General features: G+C 39.7%; 1 protein-coding gene across 2 annotated transcripts in view; it reads left to right on the plus strand.

Annotated features, from left to right (window-relative positions):
- TP53BP2 (tumor protein p53 binding protein 2) overlaps positions 1-25,719 on the plus strand; it is a 48,529-nt gene that overhangs the window by 7,374 nt on the left and 15,436 nt on the right. Inside the window, exons 1-10 of one of the 2 annotated variants that reach the window (XM_083733097.1) lie at positions 4,932-4,983; positions 10,442-10,589; positions 16,799-16,912; positions 18,016-18,095; positions 19,856-19,957; positions 20,679-20,853; positions 22,012-22,193; positions 22,541-22,705; positions 23,101-23,338; positions 25,199-25,327. In XM_083733097.1, the coding sequence (XP_083589223.1) occupies positions 10,442-10,589; positions 16,799-16,912; positions 18,016-18,095; positions 19,856-19,957; positions 20,679-20,853; positions 22,012-22,193; positions 22,541-22,705; positions 23,101-23,338; positions 25,199-25,327 (1,333 nt within the window). In that variant the 5' untranslated portion in view covers positions 4,932-4,983. Of the gene's footprint in view, positions 1-4,931; positions 4,984-10,441; positions 10,590-16,798; positions 16,913-18,015; positions 18,096-19,855; positions 19,958-20,678; positions 20,854-22,011; positions 22,194-22,540; positions 22,706-23,100; positions 23,339-25,198; positions 25,328-25,719 lie in introns of those variants that run through there. The other variant, XM_083733096.1, reaches the window with a different exon arrangement.

The following is a 25,719-nucleotide window of genomic DNA, read 5'->3' on the forward strand; positions in this document are numbered from 1 at the left end:
TCATAGTAGCAGATGGGAAACCTAGGAGAAACAGAACTGTTTTGACATCAATGCTGGCAGTAGAGCATAGATTTGGTCCCCATATTGTAGCGTAAAAATATTTTTATGCTATCATAAATTTAATAAATGATAACAATAAAGTTGGCTATATATATATGTGAATATATGAGAGAGGAAGCAATTAGATTCTGGATTACATCCTAAATGCACATTTTTCTGTTGTATAAATCCCAAACTGCTGAAATTGTGAAGGTGGGGGTTCATAGGGTATGTTGCTTCTCAGCATGCTGGGGAAACTGGAAAATAAGTGTACAATACAATCCTATGCAGGTATAGGATTGCAGCCTTATGTATGAACGGTTTCTTCCTCCACCTGTTTCTTCCTCCACCTGTTTCTTTTCTTCTTTTTGAGGCATCATTGTGTAATATTTCATAGGATTCTGATTGCTTCTGAGTACTGCATTTGTATCATTAGATACGGGTTTCCTGTACAGTGTTAATGCACTGTATGTGTAAGGTTGCTAGCTAAGTAGCTATCTAGCATCTAATTTCATGTTGTTCTTTTTTGCTGTGTAGGTGCAAAACTAAATGCTACTGTTGTCTTGAATCTGTGCTTTAAGGCATGAGTTCTGGAGCTTTTCATTGAGTCAAAGTGTCTGTTGTGTTGAACAGACTTCGGTTTTTAACAAATTGCTCTTAGTTTTGGTTTTTTGGTTTCCTGCTTACTCTAGAGCATTCCCCTATCTACTTGCCTCTCTTGAGAAGTCTGCTTGGGAGTGGGTGACCTTAAAAAAAATAAATTTGTAGTATGTTTTTGTAGAAAGATCAGGTGATATTAATGTTGCCTCTAGGTCAGTATGGGCCTACTGACCAGATGGTGGATTATAGGGTTCTTTGGTCTAGTCTAGTGTAACAGGGCTCGTATGTTCTTAATGCCACTTGCCTCAGAATTTTTATGTTGAGTAATCTAGGAAAGGCATGACCTTGAAGTGTTTTAAAAGCTGTGAGTGGGCACTATTTTCTGATTGAAAAATAGCAGGAAATAGATTTGCAGATTCTTTTAATTGGGTACCTTAAACTGAGTAGATGCCAAATTCAGAAGCAGGCTTCATAGGTACAGGTTTCCTCTCCTCCTTTCTGAATAAGGCCACAACATGGATATATATATACATACACAAAAGGCAATACAATACAAAGGCATTGCAATAGTGGATATTTCATTTTCATTCCTTTTCTGAATGACCTTTAGCATGGAGGTTTCCGCATTAAGTTTAATTAAGTACATTTAATTGATGTTTTTTATTGAGCTAGCTATCATTTGTTTGCCCCTCTGAGCTTCTTTGGGAGGAAGGTTGGGTTATAAGTTAAATTAATAATTTTTTAAAATGCCAATCTTTTATTTAAAAAATTGTAAAGTCACCTTTGAGCAGACCTTCCAGTGTGTCAGACAAAATAACCATAAAAAATTAAATTAAAATCCCAGATAACAGTAAGGTGGCAGATAAAAGCAACCTTAAAAGCAGCATTTAAAGCACAATAGCTTTCCTGGCAAGTGACTGCCAGTACAGTACAGACTCTCATCAGTAGAGCTGAATTCTCTCCCCCCCTCTAATGTGCAGCACTCACGGGGCCTCATTTTTACATGGGTACATGCTATTCAAGTGACTGCTATTATGTTGTTTTGTCTGTGAAATTGCTACTGCAGAGTGTGGAGTTTGCAGCAGGGTATAACTGTGTAGTTATGATACCCCATGGGTTCACAATTCTTTATTTAAATTTCCTACCTAGCAATGATAAAGAAGGATTGCATATATAATCAGGCCCTTGATGTTAGAAAGGTAGTGTAGCTTCTGTGTTTGTCATAACACCTGTTGTGCTGTTGTTGGTTCTGCTTAAATGTTTGAGTAGAGAGGGATTCCTTTAAAACAATAGTACAGATCAATGCTGTGTGGTTTGGAAAAGATTTGTTCTGGTTTTTCTCTACAAAGATAACTTTTTTGTTTCTCATCTCTTGGGATGCAGCTCAGTTTCTACGATTGAAAATGTGTGCTATGTTTAGGAATAAAAGTATGAGCATGCTTGTCTTCAGTGCAAATCTCTGTTTACAGACCTGCTCCTGGAAATAGATAAGTGGATGCAGGGTTACTGGTGTCAGGAAGTCTGTGGCAAGGTGAGCATCAAATTAGGGGAGTTTCCATTTCTTCAGTATCCTTTGCTTGCGAATCTCAGGTGGCACCACCCTTTTCATCATCAAGCAACAGAGAAGTCTGTAAGAATTGTAGCTGGGATGGAATGTCATCTAGTATGTAAGGTCTAGTTCAGCTATCATGTGAAAACTCGTGCTCTACATGGAAGTATATTTGCTGTGTGATCAACACATCATGTGGAGGTTTGGCATGCCCCAAGCATCTAGGAAGAATGGAGGCTTCATGTAATGAACCCCACTTACTTATGCTTACAGACATCATGGCTTCTGCACTGAGTGCCTCCATCTGAAAGTGTAATTTGGTACTACTAACATTGGAGCCAGCCCTTAGTTGAAGAACGTTGAATTTCCTTTTTATAGCATTGTACGCATGTTTACTTCCAACAATTGAGTTTGGAATACAATTTTGCTGGAGTCCAGCCACCCACTGGCTTCACATAACAGCATTTCTAACTCTGATGGGAGCGGCACCACAGTGGAACTATAGGATTTATTGTTAAGCAAAGTTGCAGCACAAAGCTTGCTTGTGCTTCTGACGTAAGTAATGAGAAACTAAACAATGGAAGCTTAAGGTGTTGCTGTATTCACAACTCTATTTTGCAGAGATGTCATTTTGATAGGGTTAAACTTTAACAAGTTGTGCAAACCTCGCATAGTAGAGGGGACAATCTTATTTCCTTCGGTATGTTGGTGCATTAGCAAAGCTACATCTTTATTGCAAAAATGGTGCTTTTGCTGACTTCATTCTGTTTGAAAACAGTATTGATTTTTGAATGCTGACAATGTGCATTTTTGACAGCATATCAAATATAGAGGCGAGTATGGTGTCTGCTCTGAATACAATCAAAAGGACTGAATTTTTTGTGAAGTTGGTTTGTGTTTATATGCATGCGTGTGTGTGAGAGATGTGGGTCCATGAAATGAGGCATAAACAATACAGTCCAAATTTTAGTGACCAGTCTAATTAAATCTATCAAGTTCTAGGAAATGTGACTTCCTTTGATACGGATAATGTTGTCCCTGAAAAGGCAAAACAGGGATAGCCAACATCGTGCCCTTCAGATATTATTAACCTTCAACACCTATCATTGCTTACCTTGCTGGATGGGGTTGAATGGATTTAGGAGCCTAACAAAATATCTGGAGAGCACCACATTGATTGAAGTATGAAGATCTGGAGAGAAATTATATAGTAAGTAAAGAAACTTGGCTACTGCAAGGTGATTGAATGGGTGGTGGGTGCCGAACTCCATACATTCCTGGATGAATTGGTATTTAGACTCAGTTTAGTTGGCTTCTGATCCAGTTTTAGAACCAAAACAACTTTGATGGACAACCTGTGCTGGGTGGGGGGAGAATGTGACCCAGCTGGTTCTCATGCATATATCAAAGGTTTTTTATACCAGTTACTGCGGTATCCAGTTGGACAGACTCTCTGAAGTTGAGGGTTCTCTCCAGTCAAAACTCCTCCTGATGTTTCAGAAGGTGGTACTGGGCAGCTATTGTTTGTCACCATGTATTTATGTTCTTGGTTCTGTCTTGAATATTGTTTAATATTTATATCACCTTTCTCCATCCTAGTGTCCTTCTGACATTTGGATTGTAAATTCCATTATTGACTAATGGCCGTATTGGCCATTTCTGGCTAGAGCTAATCCAACCACATCTGGAGGGCACCAGCTTGGGGAATGCTGTACTGTATTACCCTCTGGGGGAGATCTTTTGGAGTAAGGCTCTTTCTCCTTTTCATCAAATCCAGATGAGGGAAAAGATGTTCTGAATAGATGTCTAGAGTCAGTAGTTGGTTGGATGAGGACCAAAAAACAAACTCAGTTCAGCTAAGATAGAAGCACTGTTGCCTGGTGATACCTGGCCAGGATATAGGGTTTGGACGGTGTTGCAGAAGCCCTAAAGTAATGGTGGCTAATCTGTGGCTCTCTGGATGTTGTTGGACTATAACTTGCATCAGCCTTAGCTAGCGTGGCAAGTCCTTAGGGATGATGCAAGTTGTTACCAGCAACATCAAGGGTTAATTCAGGTAAGTATTTCCCAGCTGACAGCTTTTGAGAGCCTGCATGAAATAGCAGAAAGAACTTGCAGGTGAGGTGACATCCACATTGCTATAGCAACTTCGTTAGCAGGGATAGGTTTTCTAAGTAGAAAAGATTTCTCAGGAAATTTTCTGTCTTGGAAGTTGTGAGTGTGAGGTGTGACCACATTTTCCCGTTTTGTGGTCTCACTTTAAAAAACAGTATGAACACATTTCTGCGGAGATGAGGTTTATGGTTTGTGGCTCAGTATATGGGAACTGATGATTATTCATAAGTGGGGCTGATTGTGAGCGTCTTAACATGGCAAAAATAAAAATGCTCATAGGCCTATTTGCACTTAGTTTTTCTCTCAGTTTCCCACTCTTAAAAGACAAAGTTTCTCAAAGCATTTTGGGTGCATGTGTTGTTCTTCTGGATTTCAGAATTATGTCTTACTGTCAGAGAGAAACTTGACACCTTTCATAATGCAAGCGATGGAGATCATGATGCCTCAGAGTTGCAAAAGGTCAAGCGTTTTAGGTTCTCTTATGGGACAAATAAAGAGGAAAACACTCCCGTCTTATTCAGTCCCAGAATAATGCTGCATTTCCTACTGTACTCCACCTACTTTGCATCATAACTTCCTTTCTCATATTTGTGGCTAAATGCCAGAGCTGCACAAACTGAATATTATTTGCAGTTACTCACAAGGCAGGAACATGTGCTGACCGCCACCGATAGATATAGGTAAATCTACTTTTCTTTTACTGTTGAGTCTTGCCCTAGTGCAGTGAGCAATTTATCTCTGAAATAATACAAGATAGCAATGTATTAAATGGGTGAAATAATTTTTAGTAGGTTGGTTTTAGTGTTACTTGGTCTTTAAGCACAGAAAAATTCAGGTATACTAAGACTGAACAGTTGAATACGTGAGTAATTGGCCTTGAAAGGTGTGTGATTGCATTTTTGCTTGAATTGCAGCAGAGTTAGGTCCCCCCCCCCCCCCAGTTCTTCTGGTTTCATTTGAAAGCAGCATTTACATATTAGTATGGAATGCTATGTATTAGATTAAAAACCTTCCGTTGTACAGACTGCCTTTTGTCATTCAGAAAGTTGTAGTCAAACAAAGAAACAGTTTAGTTGTTGATTTCTTTGTGGTCTGCCTGTGAAGATGTTACACCTCTGCTTTCTGAGATCTGGTAAACCGTTGAAATGAACAATACTTGGAAACTAGAGTTTTAAATGGGTTTCTGGTTTGGGAAAAACTCCAGCACTGTTTTGCCGTTGAAGTGCATCTATATAATTTTTGTAACAGCTTAATTGCTAGGTTTTTATTGTTTCCTCCTACTCAGCTTAAAATAACTTCTGTTCTCATTGGAAAATATGAATTAAGAAGCCCTTTATGGCTTCTAAAAAATGGTTATTGCCTATGCCATTCTTTCTGGAATGCAGGTGTGCAGTTATGCTGTATGGAGAAGAGCAGCTGTATAGAATTGAATGTTGATAGTCATAGAGTCCATTAGACTGGCTTTATGTGATGTAGCTCTTTTTGCGTAGATACCGTAATCTTTACAGGGCCTTTAAAAACACTGCAGTTAAAAAACAGTTATTGGTGGCTTAAACATATGTATCAGAAGTGTAGTTTTGTACCACTTAAGTTCAGATTAATGAAAGATATATATACCATTTTGTTAGAGCTTTGAGTACAGCAGCTTCACGAAAGATCACCTACACAGATGCTGTTTTTTTGCATAGGAAACGGACATGTAAATGTCTCTTGTGCTACCTCATGTATACTCCATCCTTGACATGTTGTGAATTTGAGAAGTAAGCCTTGTGGCTATTTTTTTTGTCCTATTTGTGAAGGGGACGGTACCCTTTAGAAATGTCCTTTGTGGTGCATTCCCTGAACTAACATTCTTCAATTCTATGCCTTTTAAAAAAACGTACAGCTGTGTCACTGCAAAAGGAAAACAGGTTCTCAGTTTTGAAGGTAATACTTTCTATGCACTTTGTTTAAGGCGTAAGGTGAAAGAAGCGTTTTCATCTTCCATCTGCATTTATGTATTTTTAAAATCCAAGTTAAGCCCTTCTTTGCTTGACCATAGCACGTTAAAGTCTTTTTGTTTTTGTTCTCATTTAGAAGAAATGGGATAAGACAGGTCTGTCCTCTTTTCCTGCATAGTTTGGAGTTAACTTGACATTTTTGTGAGTTGTAGATCTTCAAGCCCGAAACAAGGTGACTCAAATGGTTTTGAAAACTTGATATAAATAAGCATATAAATCAAATTCTAAGTGATTAACATAATTGAATAAGATAGAAGACTTGAAGATTGCCCGTATTGTGCGTGTGTGCCGCTGACTAAAAGGGGAGTCTACACATGAGTGTTGTTGAACAAGGTTGGGGAGACCCGAGTTCAAATCCCTACTTGGTGACTTTGGCTCAGTCACCAACTCTCAACCCAACCCACCACACCAGACTGCTTGTGAGGATGGAGAGAACCCATTATGCCTCCAGAGCTCCTTGGAGGAAGGATGAAATAAAATCTGCAATGGCTAACAACGAACATGTTTTTGATTAACAGGGTGAATACAGTTTCCTTCTTACCATTTTGTATTCATATTCCTGACATGAGGAGCTACGGCTAATCTGTTTCTTTTGAACATCCAGAAAATTGTAGAAAGGATTTTGAAATTAAGTTGGTTTTTTTTTAGGGCATAGCAGTACTTAGAAATAAAAATATGGCACACAGAATTGTAAAAGGTGACAATTTTTTAAAAAAGTACTCATCATATGTGAGAAGGTTAAACATTACTTTCTACCATAAAAATTTGTGTAGTAAAGCTATATTTACAATAAGCAAGCTGGCAACAGTGTTGGGGAACCTGGCATTTCAAAAAACCCTTAGCATAGCTTTAGCACTGAATAGTTCAAAGAAGAAATACATTTAATGCAGGCTCTCTCTCATTATAACTTACCGCTTCAAATCCCCACTCGTTTTTCCTGTTTCACCTTCTTCTTCCGGCTGCAGGGTGTGTTGGAGCTCTGCCCTACAGCGAGTAATATGATGTAGAGATGTTCAAGGTATATAATTGGCATGTGAGCAGGCAGGTGTTTGATGAAGGAAGGTGCAGAAAAGTTTTTGAATTACAATTGGGTAACAGATGATGTGAGAACCAGAGAAGGTGTAACTTGCATCTATGCACAGGAATGATATCCCATCCACATACTAATTTTCAAAGTTACAAACTCATGTTGCTCTCCCCCCCCCAACCCCCAGTTGTTTCCCTTTCTGACACTGGTAGGTTCTCTGTTCAGCAAGAATCATCAACCTCCTTTGATGCACTGGAAGGAACCTGCATTCCCAATGGTTAGCTGGTTTTTCTTTTCTAGAATCATGGTCAACTAGTAATGCAGCTCTTGGTGAATTTTATCAGTACTTTACGGCACACAGTTTTGCATATTGAAAACATAATTGTATATGAAAAATGACAAGGTGCATTGAGTCAAAGTTTGTTTTTGGCGATGTAACGAGAAGGAGGATTTTGTGCCTTCTGTTTAAAGTGTCTGCAACTAAGAACTCTAGAAAGCAGCAATGATGTGGTATGTTGGTTAAAATTATATTTTGTATATCTGTATCAAGATATATGAGGAATTTGGATGCTCGTAACTACTATGAGCTCAGAGCTACTAGTATAACATCAGCTGATTTGTGAACTCACTTGATAGCCTTAAGCTAATCTTGAGCTCCTTCCACACCATCTTCTATAGGGTGGCAATACTGCCTCACCTTACAGAGCTGTCGAAAGTATTATTAAGATATGGGAAACACTTTGATGTCTTAAGAAAAAGTGGTGCGTAAATATAAAGTTATTGCTTTAAAAAGCGTTATGAGAGATGGTCTTGTTTTGATTTAGCAGCTCAGTTCAGACAACATGCTAAACCTTGGATTGAACGTGTAAATATTTAAACAGACACCTGTGGTTTAGAGCTGTGTGTCTGGTGGTAGCTCCATTCAGTGTGCTGGTCATTGGAGGCAGAACAATGGCCACCATGCCTATAGTTTGTCAAGTCACACATCATGTCAACCCATATGTAGCACACACGGTGGTTTCTAATTCCTGTATGCTACCCAGCCACAAGCCGTGGTTTGATGTGATGTCTAACCAAACCTGAATGTTAACAAGTTTTAAAAGTTATTTTTAAATGACAGGGAAATGTGTGTTCTCATGTACCTAATTTGTGTAACTCAGTGTGCTGTCACATAATTTGAAGTGTGTGTTGGAATCGAGCGTCTGGCTTGGAACTATGGCTTTGATTTTATATCTCTTAAACATTTTTGCTGATAGACCTATAAATGAAATATTAATTAGTGGGATGATAGTAACTCCTGTTGAAGATATTTTGCTGCTAGAAACCTTAAGTTTGGCAGCTATTGCAGATATCAAAGTTCAAGGTAGCTCCAGGAAGCAAATAAACGGATTAATTATTTAGTCATCAGTTAGATCATAGTTGCCTGCAATTTGCCTAGCCTAAACTACGGCTGAAAGCACCTTTAGTGAATACTGGACATACCATTTAACCTGAAGAAGCGGGCAGCTGCAGAGTTAATGAATTTATTCAGGGATCACTTTGCCATTTCTTAAAAGAGAGCTAGGGTAAGACCTACCACAACTTAACCTTCAATGCCTAAATTAAGAGAATGGTTAGCTCAAATAGATTTCAGAGTTAATCTAATGACCACTACTTAAATTGTAATGTAGTATATAAAAATGACTTAGAAAATGAATTATTTTGAAACAAAGTGAAGAAGGTTATGACATTATTTTAAGATTCATGGTTACAGATTTCGGGCAGAGGTGGGGCTAGACAACATTGGCTCTTTCAACACATAATATTCTGTGCTTCCAGAGTGACTTTCTAATTAACATGGATTTTGTTCCTTTTGTAAGCTTGTTAATTTTGGAGTGATAATGGGCCATGTGATGGTGAAATCCAGATGCTTAGCACCTCTTTAGGGGATTGCAAACAGTTTTGTATATAGCACTAGGTGGTTGGGGATTCATATAGCAAGATACCACCTGTTTAAATGTATTACTTTAAATAGCAACAAGTTTTTATCTGGTTATTTGAACTTAATCTCTGGAGTTGTGTGATGTTGCTTTTGGCTGAGTTGGGTCATACAAATAATATATATATATATAAATTAAGCAAGTATGTTCTAGGAAATGGCTCTGTGCCTTATCCAAAGCTGCATTCATCTGAGCTGTAAGGATTTTTTTCCCCAGGAGTTGGCGCCTTTCAAGCTGTTTGTACTTTTACATACAAGAGCATGATCCTTTATGCTGTATTTTGTTTTTAATATTCGGTTGGGAGCCGCCCAGAGTGGCTGGGGAAACCCAGCCAGAGGGGAGGTGTGTGTGTGTGTGTGTGTGTACAGTGGTACCTTGGGTTACTTATGCTTCAGGTTACATACACTTCAGGTTACAGCCTCCGCTAACCCAGAAATAGTGCTTCAGGTTAAGAACTTTGCTTCAGGAGGAGAACCAAAATCGTGCTCCGGCGGCGCGGCGCAGCAGCAGCAGGAGGCCCCATTAGCTAAAGTGGTGCTTCAGGTTAAGAACAGTTTCAGGTTAAGTACGGACCTCCGGAACGAATTAAGTACTTAACCCGAGGTACTACTGTGTGTGTGTGTGTATATAAAATTTTTTGGATGAAGCATGCAAACCACCCCAGACTTCTCCTTTTGTCTGGATAATTCTACAGTGGTACCTTGGGTTACAGATGCTTCAGGTTACAGACGCTTCGGGTTACAGACTCCGCTGACCCAGAAATAGTACCTCGGGTTAAGAACTTTGCTTCAGGATGAGAACAGAAATCGTGCGACGGTGGTGCAGTGGCAGCGGGAGGCCCCGTTACCTAAAGTGGTACCTCAGGTTAAGAACAGACCTCCAGAATGAATTAAGTTCGTAACCCGAGGTACCACTGTATGTCTTTATCCTCTGTAGCCAATTGCTATACAGTGTTGCTTTATATAGAGAAATAATTGAAGCAGTATATTTGGGCCCCATTCCAATCAGGTTGTCACATAGAAGAAAACTAAAGAGCTAACATTGAGGTTTCTGCTTCTAGAAACGTACATCAGTGAGAACCAGAGATAAAATACATTTAGGATTTATGGGACTCTGATCTGCTCTCTTCCAGATGTTTCTTACTGTGTACCTCAGTAACAACGAGCAACATTTCACTGAAGTGCCAATCACCCCAGAAACGACCTGCAGAGATGTAGTGGACTTGTGTAAAGAGCCTGGTGAGACTGAATGCCACCTGGCTGAAGTGTGGTGCGGCTCAGGTAAGCGAAACGTGCCAATTGTAACCTGCCAGGCATTTAGATAAGTGTCTCTCTAGTTTCTTTTAGCACCAGGATTAATTGAACTTTTAATTAAGGGATCACATGAGTTCATATAATGATTTGCATTGTGCAGCTTTGTTTTTAATATTAGTTGCTTTCATGTTACTGCAAAATGAAAAGCAGACTATTACAGTGGCAGCAGCAAACATTTGTCCTCAGATCAGTTTCTCCTCTCCCAGCTGGTCTTGGACTGAAATTACAGGCTTTTGTTTCACAGTCTATAAGAGGTCTTTGGCTTGTGCCAAAAGGCTTAGCCTCTGTCAAGGCATGCCCTTACATGGTACACAGAGTAGTGAGAAAGAAAACCTCTCTGAGGATCCACAGGTGAAACGGCCTCCAATGCAGCCTCCACCTCCCCATAGGGCTGATCAACACTTTTTTTTGTCCACCTGTATGCTTTCTTGATATTTTATAGCTTAACAAAGCTAATATAGTAGGAGGGCCAGAGGTGTAGCGCTTTGGCAAAGCTAGTGACTTGTGAGTTCTTCACACAAGACGCAAAAGTGGGTCCCCCCACATCTTTAAGGTAAATGTCAAATCTGTCTTGGCTAGAATGTATATTGACTCTGAAATTGGCTCTTTTAATTGGCACAAGAGAGGCTCAGATGTGCATTGGGCATTCCACCCCGTTGCCATGGGTGGGAAACATCTTCTGGCCAGTGGGCCGTATGCTGACCTTGCGAGCCACTTCGGCAGATGGGTGAGGCTGCCAGCCTGTCAGTTACTTGATGTCATTATGATGATGGTTGGCAACTTCAAAAGATGTTTGCTGTCAGCGCCAATTAGCACTAAAAGCAACCCTTTTTGAAGGTGTGATTGGAGTTGACAGATGATTGGAGCTGACATCTTGCCTTCCAAAAAGCCTGCTGTGCCCAACTGTAGGTATGAATGGATTCAAGGAACAATCTGGAGGGCACTTTAAGCTCCCAGCTGCTCTCCTGCAGCTGCCTCCTTCCTTGGCTTCAAATACAACATCAGGTCAGGTGGGCATAGTTTGGTGGAAATGACAAATTTCACCTGACAAATGAGGATCCATGGCAGGTGTGATTTGGCCTACGGGCTGGAGGTGCCCCATGGCTTGCTCTGTAGGTTCTGTAAAACTAGGCTCTGCTTTTTCCACAAAATTATTGTGAATAAACAAACGATATGAAGAATTATTATGCAAACATTTATCTAGCAAAATGCTTTAAAAAATCTCAGAAGAGTATTGGTGATTTTCACTTCGAAAGTGGGCACAAATTCTGGACATGGCCCCTGAAATTAATGTGGAATACCACATTTATTCATGGGTGAAGGAACAGCAACAATTTTGGAATTGCTATAGGAGAAGAAGCTTCATGCTGAAGCTAAGCATGGTAGATAAAGTGAAGTTAAAATGTTGTACCCCCTCAACCCATGTATTGAAATTTTTGAAACCAATCCTAATTATATGTACGACAATGATGATTCACAAAGCTACTGAAGTCATGGAAGCCTCTTGTGTAAGCTTGGTGGGTATGTACTACCTGGTATTCTTTGTATCAAGTTGTAGGCTACTACCCAGCTCTTCTCACTTTTCCTACCTAGTATCTTTAGACAATGGTTCTTTGTCTCGTTGAGCAGTGATGGCTGTTTGAAAAGATTGGCATTGGTCTTAACCATGTTGTGTTGACATGCTTTACCTAGGTCAACTTGCCACAAGGGTGCAACAGAACAGGTTGTGACATTAGTACAGCAGTTATTCTGCATTGTCCAAAACACTGATTCCCTGATACTGTTACTCATCAGATTAGTTTTTTAATAGTTTCCTGGCTTTGCCTGACCCATAAGATTGCACCCTGATTATATGTCTGAATCCTCAGATTTTCTGTTCTATTCACTTTATATGATTTTATATTGCTGTTTTAGATTGCGTATTATTATTATTGACCTGTTTACCACCCTGGACTTCTTCAGGAAGAAAGGCATGACATAAATTCAACTAATAGTGAGCTTGCTTTTTAGATTGTACATTAGAGATTTTACCCCTGCTATGTTTAATACAATGTATGTGGAAATATGTTGCAGATGTTTGAAGTATTCAGCTGTAAATGCACACTGAACACACGTGTAGGTTTGCCAATATACTTATAAATTCTAGAAACAAATTTTGTATCATACAACCTTATTGATAAGAGCAAACTCGATACTTTCTCCAATGCTGATTATATTTAATTGGATTGAGGAGGATGTGTCTGTGGAACAAAAGCCTTTAGTCAAAATTTTGCTGATTACAGCTAGAGTAGTGTAGGTCTGAAGATGGAAGGGCTCTCAGTCCCCATATAGACGGGACTGGCTATTGAAATCTTGAATTAGCAGAAAATGAATTGGCTACTCTGGTTTATTAGAGATATTTTCCACAGTACAAAATTTTCTGAGAGGTGACTGTTTTGTGAAATAGAGTAATATGAATTTTAGAAGTATTATATTTGAAAGAAATTGAGTTATGTAGCTTTGTATTTATGAATAAATGAGCTTAAAAAATTAAGAGGTTTTTTAAAAAATAATAATAATGCAGCAGAACTCTCAGCTCTTTGATAAGCCTGTCCTTTTATATTGACTGCTGGTTCCATGGTAAAGCTGGTCTACTTGTTGACAGTTTATTGTCTGTAAATGGGGCTGTCCTTCAGTGTATCAGCCAGCCAGCCATACTACATGATACCTTATCCCTCCAAATTTCCCCCCTACAGTCAGTATTCTGTGGCCACAGAGCACACTTGGTTCTCATTGGGTTACATTTGTGTTTCTTCCTAGCATCTTCCCCTTAAAATTGTACTTTTGCAAACTTTGGGGTTTCCCCAAGCCTACTGGTACCTCTTCCTTCTATGTGAAGGATGTTTGGCTGTATAAGTAGCAGCATTCACAGAAATAGTGGAAGTGATTATTCATTAGCAACATTTATTTATACTGTATTGTTTTAATTAGTGTTTTTATAGTTGTTTTGATTTTGTGTGGAGTGCCCTACCTGGGTGGATGGAGCAGCCAAGTAATTTCGTTGTCCCCGAGAGGGGGCAATGACAATAAAGATATTATTATTATTATTATTATTATTATTATTATTATTATTATTATTATTATCATCATAATATCATTAAAAATATCAAGGCAGTGTACAGCAATATATATATATAAATGCTGTACACTGCTTTGAGATAGATGATGATAGATAGATAGATAGATAGATAGATATAAACACCAGAATGAGTTAACGTATTGAGAATCCTAGCCAAAAAAAAGGGCATTTCCTTAACTTTTAGTTAATTTTTACTAGAATATTGTCTAAAACTACCATAAACAAATCGGCTTAGCCTCATCCAGACCCTGCTTATTCTAAATGATAGCGATACTTTCCTTTGTGATTTACAAGATGAGCTGTTTAGCTGTCTAGACAAATAACCACGGTAGCTGCTTTTTCTGTAACAGTGACCTACTTGCTTATACTGTAAAACTAATCAGCTTTGACAGTAACCCCAGAAAATTTCCTTCTTAGGTTGGTTCAACATGGCTGCAGTTTTTTCCTCCTTAAAGAAAACCTTTTTTTTTTTAATTAAGCTAAGAACCTGTTGGATATCATAAAAACCCTACACATCTTGTAGGAAAGTTTATGAGAACCCAATTGAACTACTGGGATATAAAAAAGGCTTACATGTAGGGGTAGGGTGTGGTGTCCTAATGTCATTAATCATTTGTACACTTCCATCTTTATCCTTGAATGAAGACAAACATTATTGTCTCACTAAACCAGCAATTGCCTATCATTATCACCAGTTTTTACCATAATCACTTCAGTGTTCATTACCTTTTGTTTTTGCGTCTTGTCCCTATAAAGCATTCAGTAAAATTGGAAGCTTGCTGTTATTAGACATTTGGGTGCTACCATGATAAAAGTAAAGGTTTTTTATTTTGCCTTTAATTTAGATAGAATATGGTGGGAAGATTTTTTTTAAAAAAGTTTCAGCCAGGGGTGCCAGCAGGGCATTATTTTCTAAATAAGTGCTGTATTTCTTTTCATCTAAAAAGTTCCTCCCTTCTAAAATAACAATTAAAAAGACTTCCTTTTTAAATTTATGTAACTAAATAGAGCTGTACAGTTGTACCTTGGTTGACAAACGACTTGTGACTTGGAACGTTTTGGCTCCAGAACTCCGCAAACCTGGAAGTGATTGTTCTGGTTTGCGAATGTTCTATGGAACCCGAACGTCCGTCATGTCTTCCAATTGGCTGCAGGAAGCTCCTGCAGCCAATCAGAAGGCACACCTTGGTTTACAAACATTTTGGAATTCGAAGGGACTTCCGGAACGGATTCCGTTCGACTTCTGAGGTATGACTGTATTAGGATTGTGTGACAGACATGTTATCAAAAAAAATATTGACTGGATCCTAGTGAAGTAGTACTACAGCTCATGGTCAACTTGGCAGCTTAAACCAGAGTTAAACAAAGCCAAAGTTTCCTTCCATACCAGACGAAGCAACATGTAATGTGTACAAAGCTTAATGAATTGACACCATGGTACCATCCATTAGATTTACTCAAACCTGTCCCCTGAACTGAGACAAGGGATATTCCTGTCACTGTGCATGCACCATTAGGGCTCCATGCAGTAGGATTCAGTTGCATAGGGGGATAGGAAGTTGCCTTATGCAGAGTGTGACCATTAATCCATCTAACTCTGTATTGCCTACACTGACTGGCAGTTGCTCTCCAGGATTTCTGACACAATTCCTTCCCAGCCCTACCTGGAGATGCTTGAGATTGAACCTTGGACCTTCTGCACGCAAAGCTGGTGTTCTGTTTTTTCCTGCACTGCAATGGGTAACGAGGAATTTCTAAACTGGAAATGCTAAGCTTCTGTTTAGGGTTCAGCAATGAGAAATGGAAGCCTTGTGCAACATGTTTGCAGTGTTCACTTGTACCCTACTTTCAGCCTGAAACTGGACTCCAAGGCAGAAATGTTCAAGACAGATTTGAACTGAAAAGGCTGTTTCTATAAGTTAAAGGTCAAATTGGGGGAAAAGAAATCGGTGCACAGCTCTCCATAAGCTGGACCTTTTTCTCTCCAAACACTTTCTGTTACCTGAAGTTCATTGCTAAATGAGTGCATAATTAATAATAATAATAATAATAATAATAATAATAATAATAATAATAATATTTTATTTATACCCCGCCCTCCCCAGCCAAGGCCGGGCTCAGAGCGGCTTACAAGCAATAATAATAGAAAGCATAACAGAGGCATATTCTGTTAAGAGTATTTTGCTTAATCCTTTAAGTCCGCTCCAGCTTTGTGTCTGTAACATGAACATTTTTAAGCAAGATGCACTGCGTTGATGATACGTGTACACAAATAATTAAGCTACATGAAAAAATAACACCCTGAGAATTCAAGAGGATGAGATATTAAAACAGAATACAGTGGTACCTCTAGTTAGGAACTTAATTCATTCCGGGGTCCGTTCTTAACCTGAAACTGTTCTTAACTAGAGGCGTGCTTGCTGCCGCTGCGCCGCCGCCACACGATTTCCGTTCTCATCCTGGGGCAAAGTTCTCAACTTGAGGTAACTCTTCCAGGTTAGCGGAGTTTGTAACCTGAAGCGTTTGTAACCTGAGGTGTTTGTAACTCGAGGTACCACAGTATGCTGACATATTTGGCACATGGGCGCATTTGCAAACCGCAGAAGCTGCCATGACACTCGCTGCAACAAAGCACACACCACATCCTATTTTCTGCAGTTAGAATGCTTCTTTAAAGCCAGATTTCAGCAGAAGGTGAGGCATCTGCATGTGTACCCAGAGCTGCTACACTGGCGACTTCTGAGATGCGTCTTGCCCATGTGTGTTGCTGTATTTCTTGGTAAAAGGGACATAGCTGTTCTCTATCAAGTTCTCTGGTTTGTTAGGAAAGCATTTCCCTGTTCTCCTTCCACCCTTTTAAAGACTGCTTTCACGTGATTCAAAAGGGACATACTCAGTGTGGATGAACTCTGCAACTTTTGAATAGGAGGCTGTGATGGATACACTGCAAATACACCTTTAGTTCATCACATAAAATATCCTATGGTGGCAGGTTTTGTTTATTACCTTACTACTGAAAGTGAGAAAATATAGTGAGAACTTGCTCTGTATCTTTCAGAGCGCCCTGTAGCTGAAAACGAGCGCATGTTGGATCTTCTTCAGCGCCATGGAGTCCAGAGAAATGAAGTTAGGTTCTTTCTTCGCCATGAGCGGTCTCCTAATCGAGAAGCTGGTGAGTGTTAATTCTACTTTTTTGAGTGCAAGCCCAGTGTGAAACTTTGGAGAGGGTGCAGTGGCTCTTCATGCAAGTTCCTTTAACCTAAATTAGGGGTGGGGAACTGAGTTTGACTGGCGTGCAAGATCCTGAGGCTCCTGAACCTCCATAGGTCCTTTTGACAGGTGGGACATGACACGAGACGAAGCATTTGCCATCATGGTTTGAAATCACACTGACCGGGCAAAGACGCAAGGCTTTGCTGATGCTACTAATGGGTGTTGCTTGCAAACCTGCTTTCGACAGGGAGTTATGTAATTACCTACCTCACACCCAACATAGTTAGGACCTCTCTTGGCCTTAATTAGGCCTACTGGCTGGAGACTCCTAACTGGTGGCCTAGATGTATTGGACACCCAGCTGTGTGGAAGGCGGAAGTGCAGCAGAATATAAAGCTCCCAGGATTGTGTGATGGAAATCTCCTTTTAGAGGCACATTAATTCTTTTGCCAACTGGATGAATGTTGCATTCCATACTTGCTTCTTGTTGAATTCAGTGATGCAGTGATTTCAGAAACTACAGTTTCTTTTTCTTAATTCATGTCTATTCTTCATGTTCTTTACCGATTAATCAGGAAGCCCCTTCGGCTGTTTTGGTTGGCCGGGACATGTGTTTGAATTTTTGTCACAATTGCAAGCTAGCTATGGTGCAATGAAGCTAAAGGGTTCCTGTTTCACAGACCAGTCCCTTAATTGTGCCTTAAAAGCTGAGTTCATGCAAACCATTTATTTGGCCTGCTGCTATTTTTTAAAATATATATAACTTGTCCACTTTAATTTTCATGAAAAAGGTACCTCTTGTTTCTCTTCTCTTGTCCCCTGCATATCTGACAAGGTTAATACATTTATTGCACAGGCAGCATTTTGTATGGCAGGGCTGCTGTTGTGCTTACATTGATTTTCAAGTGTTGTTGGATGACTTTGTACCAAGTCTGAAACTGCAAACCTGCTTGTTTCTTCATTTCCTCCTCCCAACCTTGTAGAGAGGTAGTTTATATTAAAAGCATTCTTCTTTTTTAAAAAACTACTTACCTTCCCCCCCCCCCACTTCATACTTAAAAGGGAGCGGACCAAGAGTGCAAGATCCAGGCTTGAAGAGAAATGGTGTAAAAATGCCCGGTGAGCGGAAAATAGAGAATGGAGTAAGTATTTAGCATAAAACTACTTAAATGCAATCAAGGAAATAATTTCCTTTTGGTTTACAAATTTATTTTTTCTCCAGAACACCTAATTATGAAATTAGAAATATTTATACGACTTCCACGGTCAGTTCTTATATTAGTTAATAGGTTCTATCACAGAATACTACCCGGTCTCTGAAGGGATTTCACTTTGTGATGAGATCTCTCTGTATTTTGTTACTATTTTTTGAAGAAAAGCATGTAAATTCTCCTTATGTGAAGTCTAGATTGAGGAATCTCAAGCTGGCTGCAAAAAGCAGGCGGCGGGGAGCCCTCTTGCCAGCTAGAAATATGTGACGAGTCTGCTCTGTATTTGTTTGGGGGGGGGGAGCCTCAGCAGAACAGGCTGAGTGTTTTGCCCAAGGTTTCATGTTCCAAGCCTCCCAAGAAGTGATGTGGGAACCAGTTGCTTTAATAGCCACTGTGTAGTATAAAGTGTGAGGCTTCCTGACATTACTGGTATCAATTCAACCTTTTCAAAAGCCCACAGAAGTCACCAATCCTCAAAGTATTTACTAGCCTGTCAAGAAGTCAGTAGCTTGCATTTCCATGCTGGCCACAAAGAAAAGAAGCTAGCTCCTTCACAACCAGCATGGAAATTCAAGCTCCTGGGCTCTTAACAGGTAAAAAAAAAAAAAAGGTGCCTTCTGACATTGGGAGCTGGCAGGGATGTGATGACCTGTCCCTCCTCTACCTGCCAGCACTCTCATTTTCATGGTATTCCTGGTCACCTATGGTCACAAAGTTGTTTATGGCTACCTGGCAAATTGTATCTTGGGAATTGAGAAAATGGTCCTTAATTTTAAAAAGTTAGAAGTTTAACATATTTAGACTATGTGAGAGGGGTGGGATAGACATGTGTCAAAAAGAGGTTCAAAGATTCTCTCAAGGCAAATCTTAAAAAAAGGTAGTATAAATACCCACAACTGGGAAACACTGGCCTGCGAGCGCTCCAATTGGAGAACAGCCTTTACCAAAGCTGTCATGGGTTTTGAAGATGCCTGAACTCAGGACGAAAGGGAGAAACACACTAAGATGAAGGCACACTTGGCAAATCCTCACCATGATCAACTCCTGTCCAGAAACCTATGTCTCCACTGTGGAAGGACGCGTGGATCCAGAATCAGCCTTCACAGTCACTTAGGGACTCATTGTTAAAACCGTGCTTATGGAAGACAATATTCCTTGGCAAAGAAGAAGAAGAGACATGTGCCCAGTATAATGATGTTCTTCGAACCTTTGCTGGATAGGTTTTTCTTGATGCTCACCATGTTTGGGATCTGAAAAAATTGTCTTTCGCACTCCAAAATCAGTTCCTATGTGTTTGTGTTGTGTCATTGCCTGAACCCCGCTACAGCATGTGGCTTGACTCTGTTGTTGGGGTTGTGCACCTGCTTCTGACTTGTGGTGCTCTGTGGATCAGGATGGAGCAAATTGATGTCTGGATTCTATTAGTTTGAGTTGGAGGTTGAACATAGATGACCCCTGTGTACCTTCTGGTTTGGTGATTCTCCAGAATGCACTGGAACAAAAGTATGCTAGTAGCCTGTTTATATCTTCTTCAGTAGTCCTTGCTTTTTACCTTCCACCATGTCTCCAAAATGGTACAGTAATCAGGCCTTTAATTCTGAAGCCAGATGGGCAATGTACTATATAGACTTCAGCACAGTAGTATGCTTATACCAAACTCTTACATATTTATATATATTTAATTACCAAAGGTCAATGCTCCTCGGATGGATATGACTCTAGCTGAATTGCAGGAAATGGCATCACGTCAACAGCAACAAATAGAGGCCCAACAGCAAATGCTGGCTAACAAGGTTTGTTGAAATAGGTTTCCCCCCCTGTAAAAATTACCTATGAATAAAAAAGTATGAGAAAAGCAGCTTCTAAAAAATGTGAATTTTGTAAAGCGCTAAATATTAAAAGTGGCATCCTTGGATTTCTTAAAACAGACTGTTTTGGGGGCAAACAAGTTAGTTACTGTGGACTGAGAGCTGTGCCTTAATTTGGCCATGACCACCTTCAGTGCCAAATGTTATGTGTTCTTTTTGAATATAACATATATGTGTTAGGAAATCCTGTGGTTTCCTGAAAAGTTGCTAGAGTTCTGAACTGGGAAGATCAGTTATTGAAGGCATGCGTTTCTAAAAGAGGGTTTGCTCACCAAATTGAGGGCCAAATAAAATGTTGCTGGGGGATTTAAGTTGAAGACCTAAGCTCTTTTTAAAAAGAGAATTGCAGTGTTTTTGTCTCCAGCCTTTTCCTTGGAAGCCATTTTTAATGATATAAATTGCTGTGGCTGGAGGAAGATATGGAAACCCTAAACTATTTGTTTAGCTTTGTACACTCATCTTCCTTTAGTTTAGTTGGGTTTTTAAATATTTTTAGTAATTATGTGAACTGCAGTGCTTATTATTGTAATGCACAATGCATAAGGGGAAGTAGGTTTTCTCTGCTCTAGAAATCATATGTCATTAGTATAACACCATTAAATAGCTTAATCACAATGAGCATAATGCTTGTTCTGTTGACTTGTAGGAGCAGCGGTTAAAATTTCTGAAACAGCAGGACCAACGGCAGCAACAACAGGCTGCAGAGCAGGAAAAACTCAAAAGATTAAAAGAAATTGCTGAGAATCAGGAAGCCAAGTTGAAGAAAGTGAGAGCTCTCAAAGGTCACGTGGAACAAAAACGGCTCAGTAATGGGAAGCTAGGTGAGTTGCTAGAGGTTTTTTGGATAACTGGTTTATAACGTCTGTTTCAAGTTAGTGTTCAGATGTTCCTACATAGAATTGTTTAGCTATTGGCTGTATTCTCATATAATGTTGGGTCATGGTTTATTCAACAATTGAGTTGTCTCACAGACAAGCAAACAAGCCATGGCATGTTTCTCCAAAGCATGGTTTGTTTTCCAGCTACTCTTGCCTCATGCCTCTGTAGCTTGGTGGGTATCTAGAGTGGGGTGGGCAAACAAACCATGGTTAAGCAAGGCTTTGTATTGAGGCATAATGCTAAAACACAGTTAAAACAAGCCATGGTTTTTTAAACCAACAACAAACTTTCAGTGTGGCAGACCTTGCCTTGTAGAACTGCCTACCTCTAGAGGTTTGGCCTGCCTATCTTTAGACATAATCTGAAAACTCTTGTCTAGACAGTTCAGTGTGATTCCCACATTTTAACCAACCAGTATCCACTGATGTTTTCTCGGTGTTTTTAAATGACATTTTCATTGATACTTCGACTGATTTTACTATATTTGTATGTAGTAAGCCACCTTAATAAAATTTTTGAAAGTGAAGATGATAAATATTTCAATAAACAGACAAATAATATTGATACTGATATTCTCCCTTGCTTTGATATGGTACATTTTGCAAGTGTATCTTCCCAACTCTGAATTTTTCTTGTTCCTCCCCAGGCTGTTTCAATGCAGCAAAAAGTGCACTGTAAATGAATTCAGAGGCATACAGTCAAATATCATTTTATATCTCCCTTACCTAACAGAAAATTGCTTCAATTCAAACTCTGTGTGGCACTACCTTCTTCAGATCCTAGAACAAAATCTCTCAAATTTGTTCAGGGCTTAAATAATGCACATCTACCTGTCTTCTCCCCCCCCCCCCCCACCCACAAAAGAGTGAAAAAAATTTTTGATGAAAAAATAGTGTCCAGAAGACCTTTCTTCTGATAAATAAACTATATAAATTCTGAAGCTGATAACTTGATAGCTTGATCAGCTGTCTAGCTTCTGATTGGTGTAACCTTCTTTGAGCTTCTGGTCATATCTTCCCCATTAGCAGCTGCCTTGGAAGCAGCCAACATTTGGTCATCTCTCAGCAACAGCCATTGTGTTCTGTCTTCTTCCTCTACAGTGGAGGAGATTGAGCAGATGAACAGTTTGTTCCAGCAAAAACAACGAGAGCTGGTACTGGCTGTGTCAAAGGTAGAGGAACTTACTAGGCAGTTGGAGATGCTGAAGAATGGCCGGATTGATGGTTACCATGACAACCAGTCAGCTGTCGCTGAGCTTGACCGTCTGTACAAGGAGCTTCAGGTAACTGCAAGTCTGTTCTACAGACCTGGAGTAAGGGAGGCGGGCAGGTCACACATTGCATTGCGAAGGAATTTGCTTTCACCTCTTGTCTCTGACAAAGCCAGAATTGTCCAACCTGCTTAACAGTCAGCATAGTTTGTGTCTTCTGTATTATTCTCAGTGTCGATTATTGTCTACCTGACGCACTTGTGTACAGAAGCAAAGCCCACCCAGAACTTCCATGCGGGCTCCTACCCTTTCAGAACTGTTTTTTTTTTAAATATAAAAAAATAGTTTCGTGCATCACGGCAACCACCCTGGAAGTTATTTATTTTGCATTCCTAATTTCCCCTCCTGAATGCATTCAGCTGAGGAACAAACTGAACCAGGAGCAGAATGCCAAGCTGCAGCAACAGAGGGACTCTTTAAACAAACGCAACTCAGAGGTGGCAGTTATGGATAAGCGTGTTAATGAGCTGAGGGAACGGCTGTGGAAGAAGAAGGCTGCGCTGCAGCAAAAGGAGAATGTCCCGGTGAGTGCCAGGCACCCCCCCAACCCCCACAAAAATGCTACTCTTAACACTGAAATATTTGCCGAGAAGTATTTGCCGAGAAGTTGCTGAGAAGCTTTGTGTCTGCCATATCCCTAACATTTTCATTGTAGCATGAAAACCGCTTTAAATAATACATTAGCATTAACCTATTTAGTCCTTTATAAAGGGAAGAGCGGTTCCCACACCTTTAGTGCTTTCTTTCCACGAAAGAAAATATATTGTGTATACAGAGCCTATACAGTGTGTGTGTGTGTGTGTGTGTGTGTGTGTGTGTTTGTTTGTTTGTTCCTGGCCGGGGGGGGGGGGAGATTCCCCAAAAGATGGATTGTATGGATTGCTTAATTATTTCTTAAATCTTGATGCATCTTGTGTAGGTGTCTCCAGATGGGAATCAGCCACAGCCAGTGGTATCTACTCCAAGTAGAGTGGCAGCTGTTGGACCTTACATCCAGTCTTCCACTATGCCACGCATTGCCTCAAGGAATGAACTTTTAGTCAAACCAGTCTACCCTGATGGGACTTCAGCCTTGCAAGCCCCTGATGGTCCATTGAAAACGCAGACTCTCCCAAACATGAGAGCTGGGATTCTTTCACAAGTGAAAGCTCCTGGAGGTAACTATATATATATATATATCATTATTATTTTCTTCCGGTTTTTATTAATGCAAAGTGTGCTGGTGTTTCCTGTTGTTGCCTGGTCCATATTTTTTTAATCCTTTTGATGCAGAACTTGCTAAGTATAGCATTTAGCCATCTATGTTTAATTTAGCTGTTTGGAAGGAACATTTTTCTTGAAGTAACTAATCTTTTCTCTCTCTGTTTCCTCTAATCACCTTAACTAGGTGAGGGGCAGTGCATTCTATATGGTAGTTTCAAGAATAAATGAAATCATAAATGCTAAACAGTGATCATTTAGACATATATTCAAAACACTCACTGCTCAACAAGATTCTTTTTAATCTCAGCATTAATTCCATTTATATCATATGGCAATATCCCATGTTTCTGGAGTTAGTGTTTAAGCATAATCCTGAAAATAAGGATTTTATTGGATAATGCTGTATTTGTAAATTGTAAATATTAGAAGCAAGTTGGTTATCCAGAAGAAGAGGCACTGTATAGTTAATTCTTCTTTGTATGGTATTCTTGTTTTGTCTTCAGTGAGCAAGAGTGTTTATGGATTTCAATCTTGCTATTAAAAACACTTTGAGAACCTATTTTTTTGTGAGGTGCTTATGAAAGTTGTACAAAATACTCATGTCCCAATATGTACAACTGTTAAAAGAAGACTGTACATGTCTTTGAAATCTTATTTTTGGTGAGCTTGAGCTGATTGGTGTTTTATATTAGTTTTAAAGTTACATATTTTAATTATAGCATAGAAATAGGATGCATTAATTTTAAATTGTGCATTCTCTCCCTGCCTCTCTCTCAGTAGTCCATTTGCTCAAGCAGTGCTAAGTGTTCTGTGAAAACTGCCTTGTTATTAAGCCTGTGAGATTTGTGAATGTTAGGCTTGCGTTAGGCGAGATTTAATTCACATTCCTCTCTATCTATGAATTCATGTGAGTGGTCTTCAGTGAATTAAGCCTGTTTTAGCGTTCTCCATCTGCAAGAAAAAGGAATTACGACTTTCACTTAGTTATTGTTACAAGGTTGATAGATAGCTACTGAGTGTTGTAACGCAATGCATTTTTGTATAAAGGCTACAGTTGCTGCTCCAGAAATTAAGAGATCACATGGAGGCGCCAGATTTGTTGATAGCCGATTATAAATATCAGTTATCAACAGAGTTCTTGTTATGAATTTGTACTGATTTTTAAAAGCAAGTTGTGCTTACCAATACGTAAACTGAGTTTCCATTTCCGTAAGTTAATTCCTTTATCTGGGTACTTGTGGGCAGTATCCCTACAAGCTGTGTAATGCTACCAGACCTCACAATCAGTGTAGTCCTTGGTGTTTTCACAGTTCTTTGGATATTGGAAATAATCCCCTGATTGTACACCACTGTGCCTGAATTGCTTCTAATAATGATACTCCTTTCAACAGCAGAGCCCAGTTAACACCAGAGAATCCTGATTTGTCATAATCAGCTAAGCTCAGTCTATATCTTTTGTATCTGGAACATAAATGTGATTCTTCTGTTCTTGAACTAGCATTATTTATTTTCCTCTACTGTCACTGTTTCTGGGGAAAATGCTAACTCAAATTGTGCTAATAATTTAATACTGTAACCGTAATTAACAAATGGGCAAAAGCTAATAGGTCCAGTGAAACATGTCTCCAGCCACACCTATTCCTGACTCCTTTTTTTGCCTGAGTAGAATGGGTCATTGATATGTGATAATGCCTCTCGCTTGCCTGGATGAAGAGATAATGTGCATGTATGTGTAGTGTGCCTTATATTCTGGAGAAGGGGTCCCGTCCCCCCATTTTCCTTCTCCTTATTTTCTCTGTTTCCTTTTACTCCAGGTACTACACCTGCTGGTTCAAAACCTCCACTTGCTGTCAGTGACTGGAATAATGCGAGCGCTGGCCATGTTATCAGCCAAGGACTAACTTCCATGGTGACCAAAGCCAACAGTAGCAACGAAGTGCAAGGTAGGTCCGTTTTTATGGGTGTTTCTGCCTCTTTCCTAATTAAGCAAAGTATATCTTTGTAACCCTAATGTTACATAGTGTACTTTAGAGATGATTAACTGCCTGTCACAAAGGTTATTTGCTCTTATTCTGGGTTGGGGTGGCTTCTCTCCCAGAATCTTGCTGGTGTGCTTAGTCCAGGGGTCAGCAAACTTTTTCACAAATAACCCAGAGATGCATTTTAAATAAAAGCACACATTCTACTCACGTAAAAACACACTGATTCCTGGACTGTCTGCAGGCCAGATTTAGAAGGCAATTGGGCCAGATCCGGCCCCTGGGCCTTAGTTTGCCTACCCATGAGTCAGCTCAGATGCTTCTCTTCATTTCAGTAGCTCAGGTGGTGGAATGGT

This window comes from Podarcis gaigeae (genome assembly GCF_964106915.1).
Source record: "Podarcis gaigeae genome assembly, chromosome: 3".
NCBI classification, from domain to species: Eukaryota; Metazoa; Chordata; class Lepidosauria; order Squamata; family Lacertidae; genus Podarcis; species Podarcis gaigeae.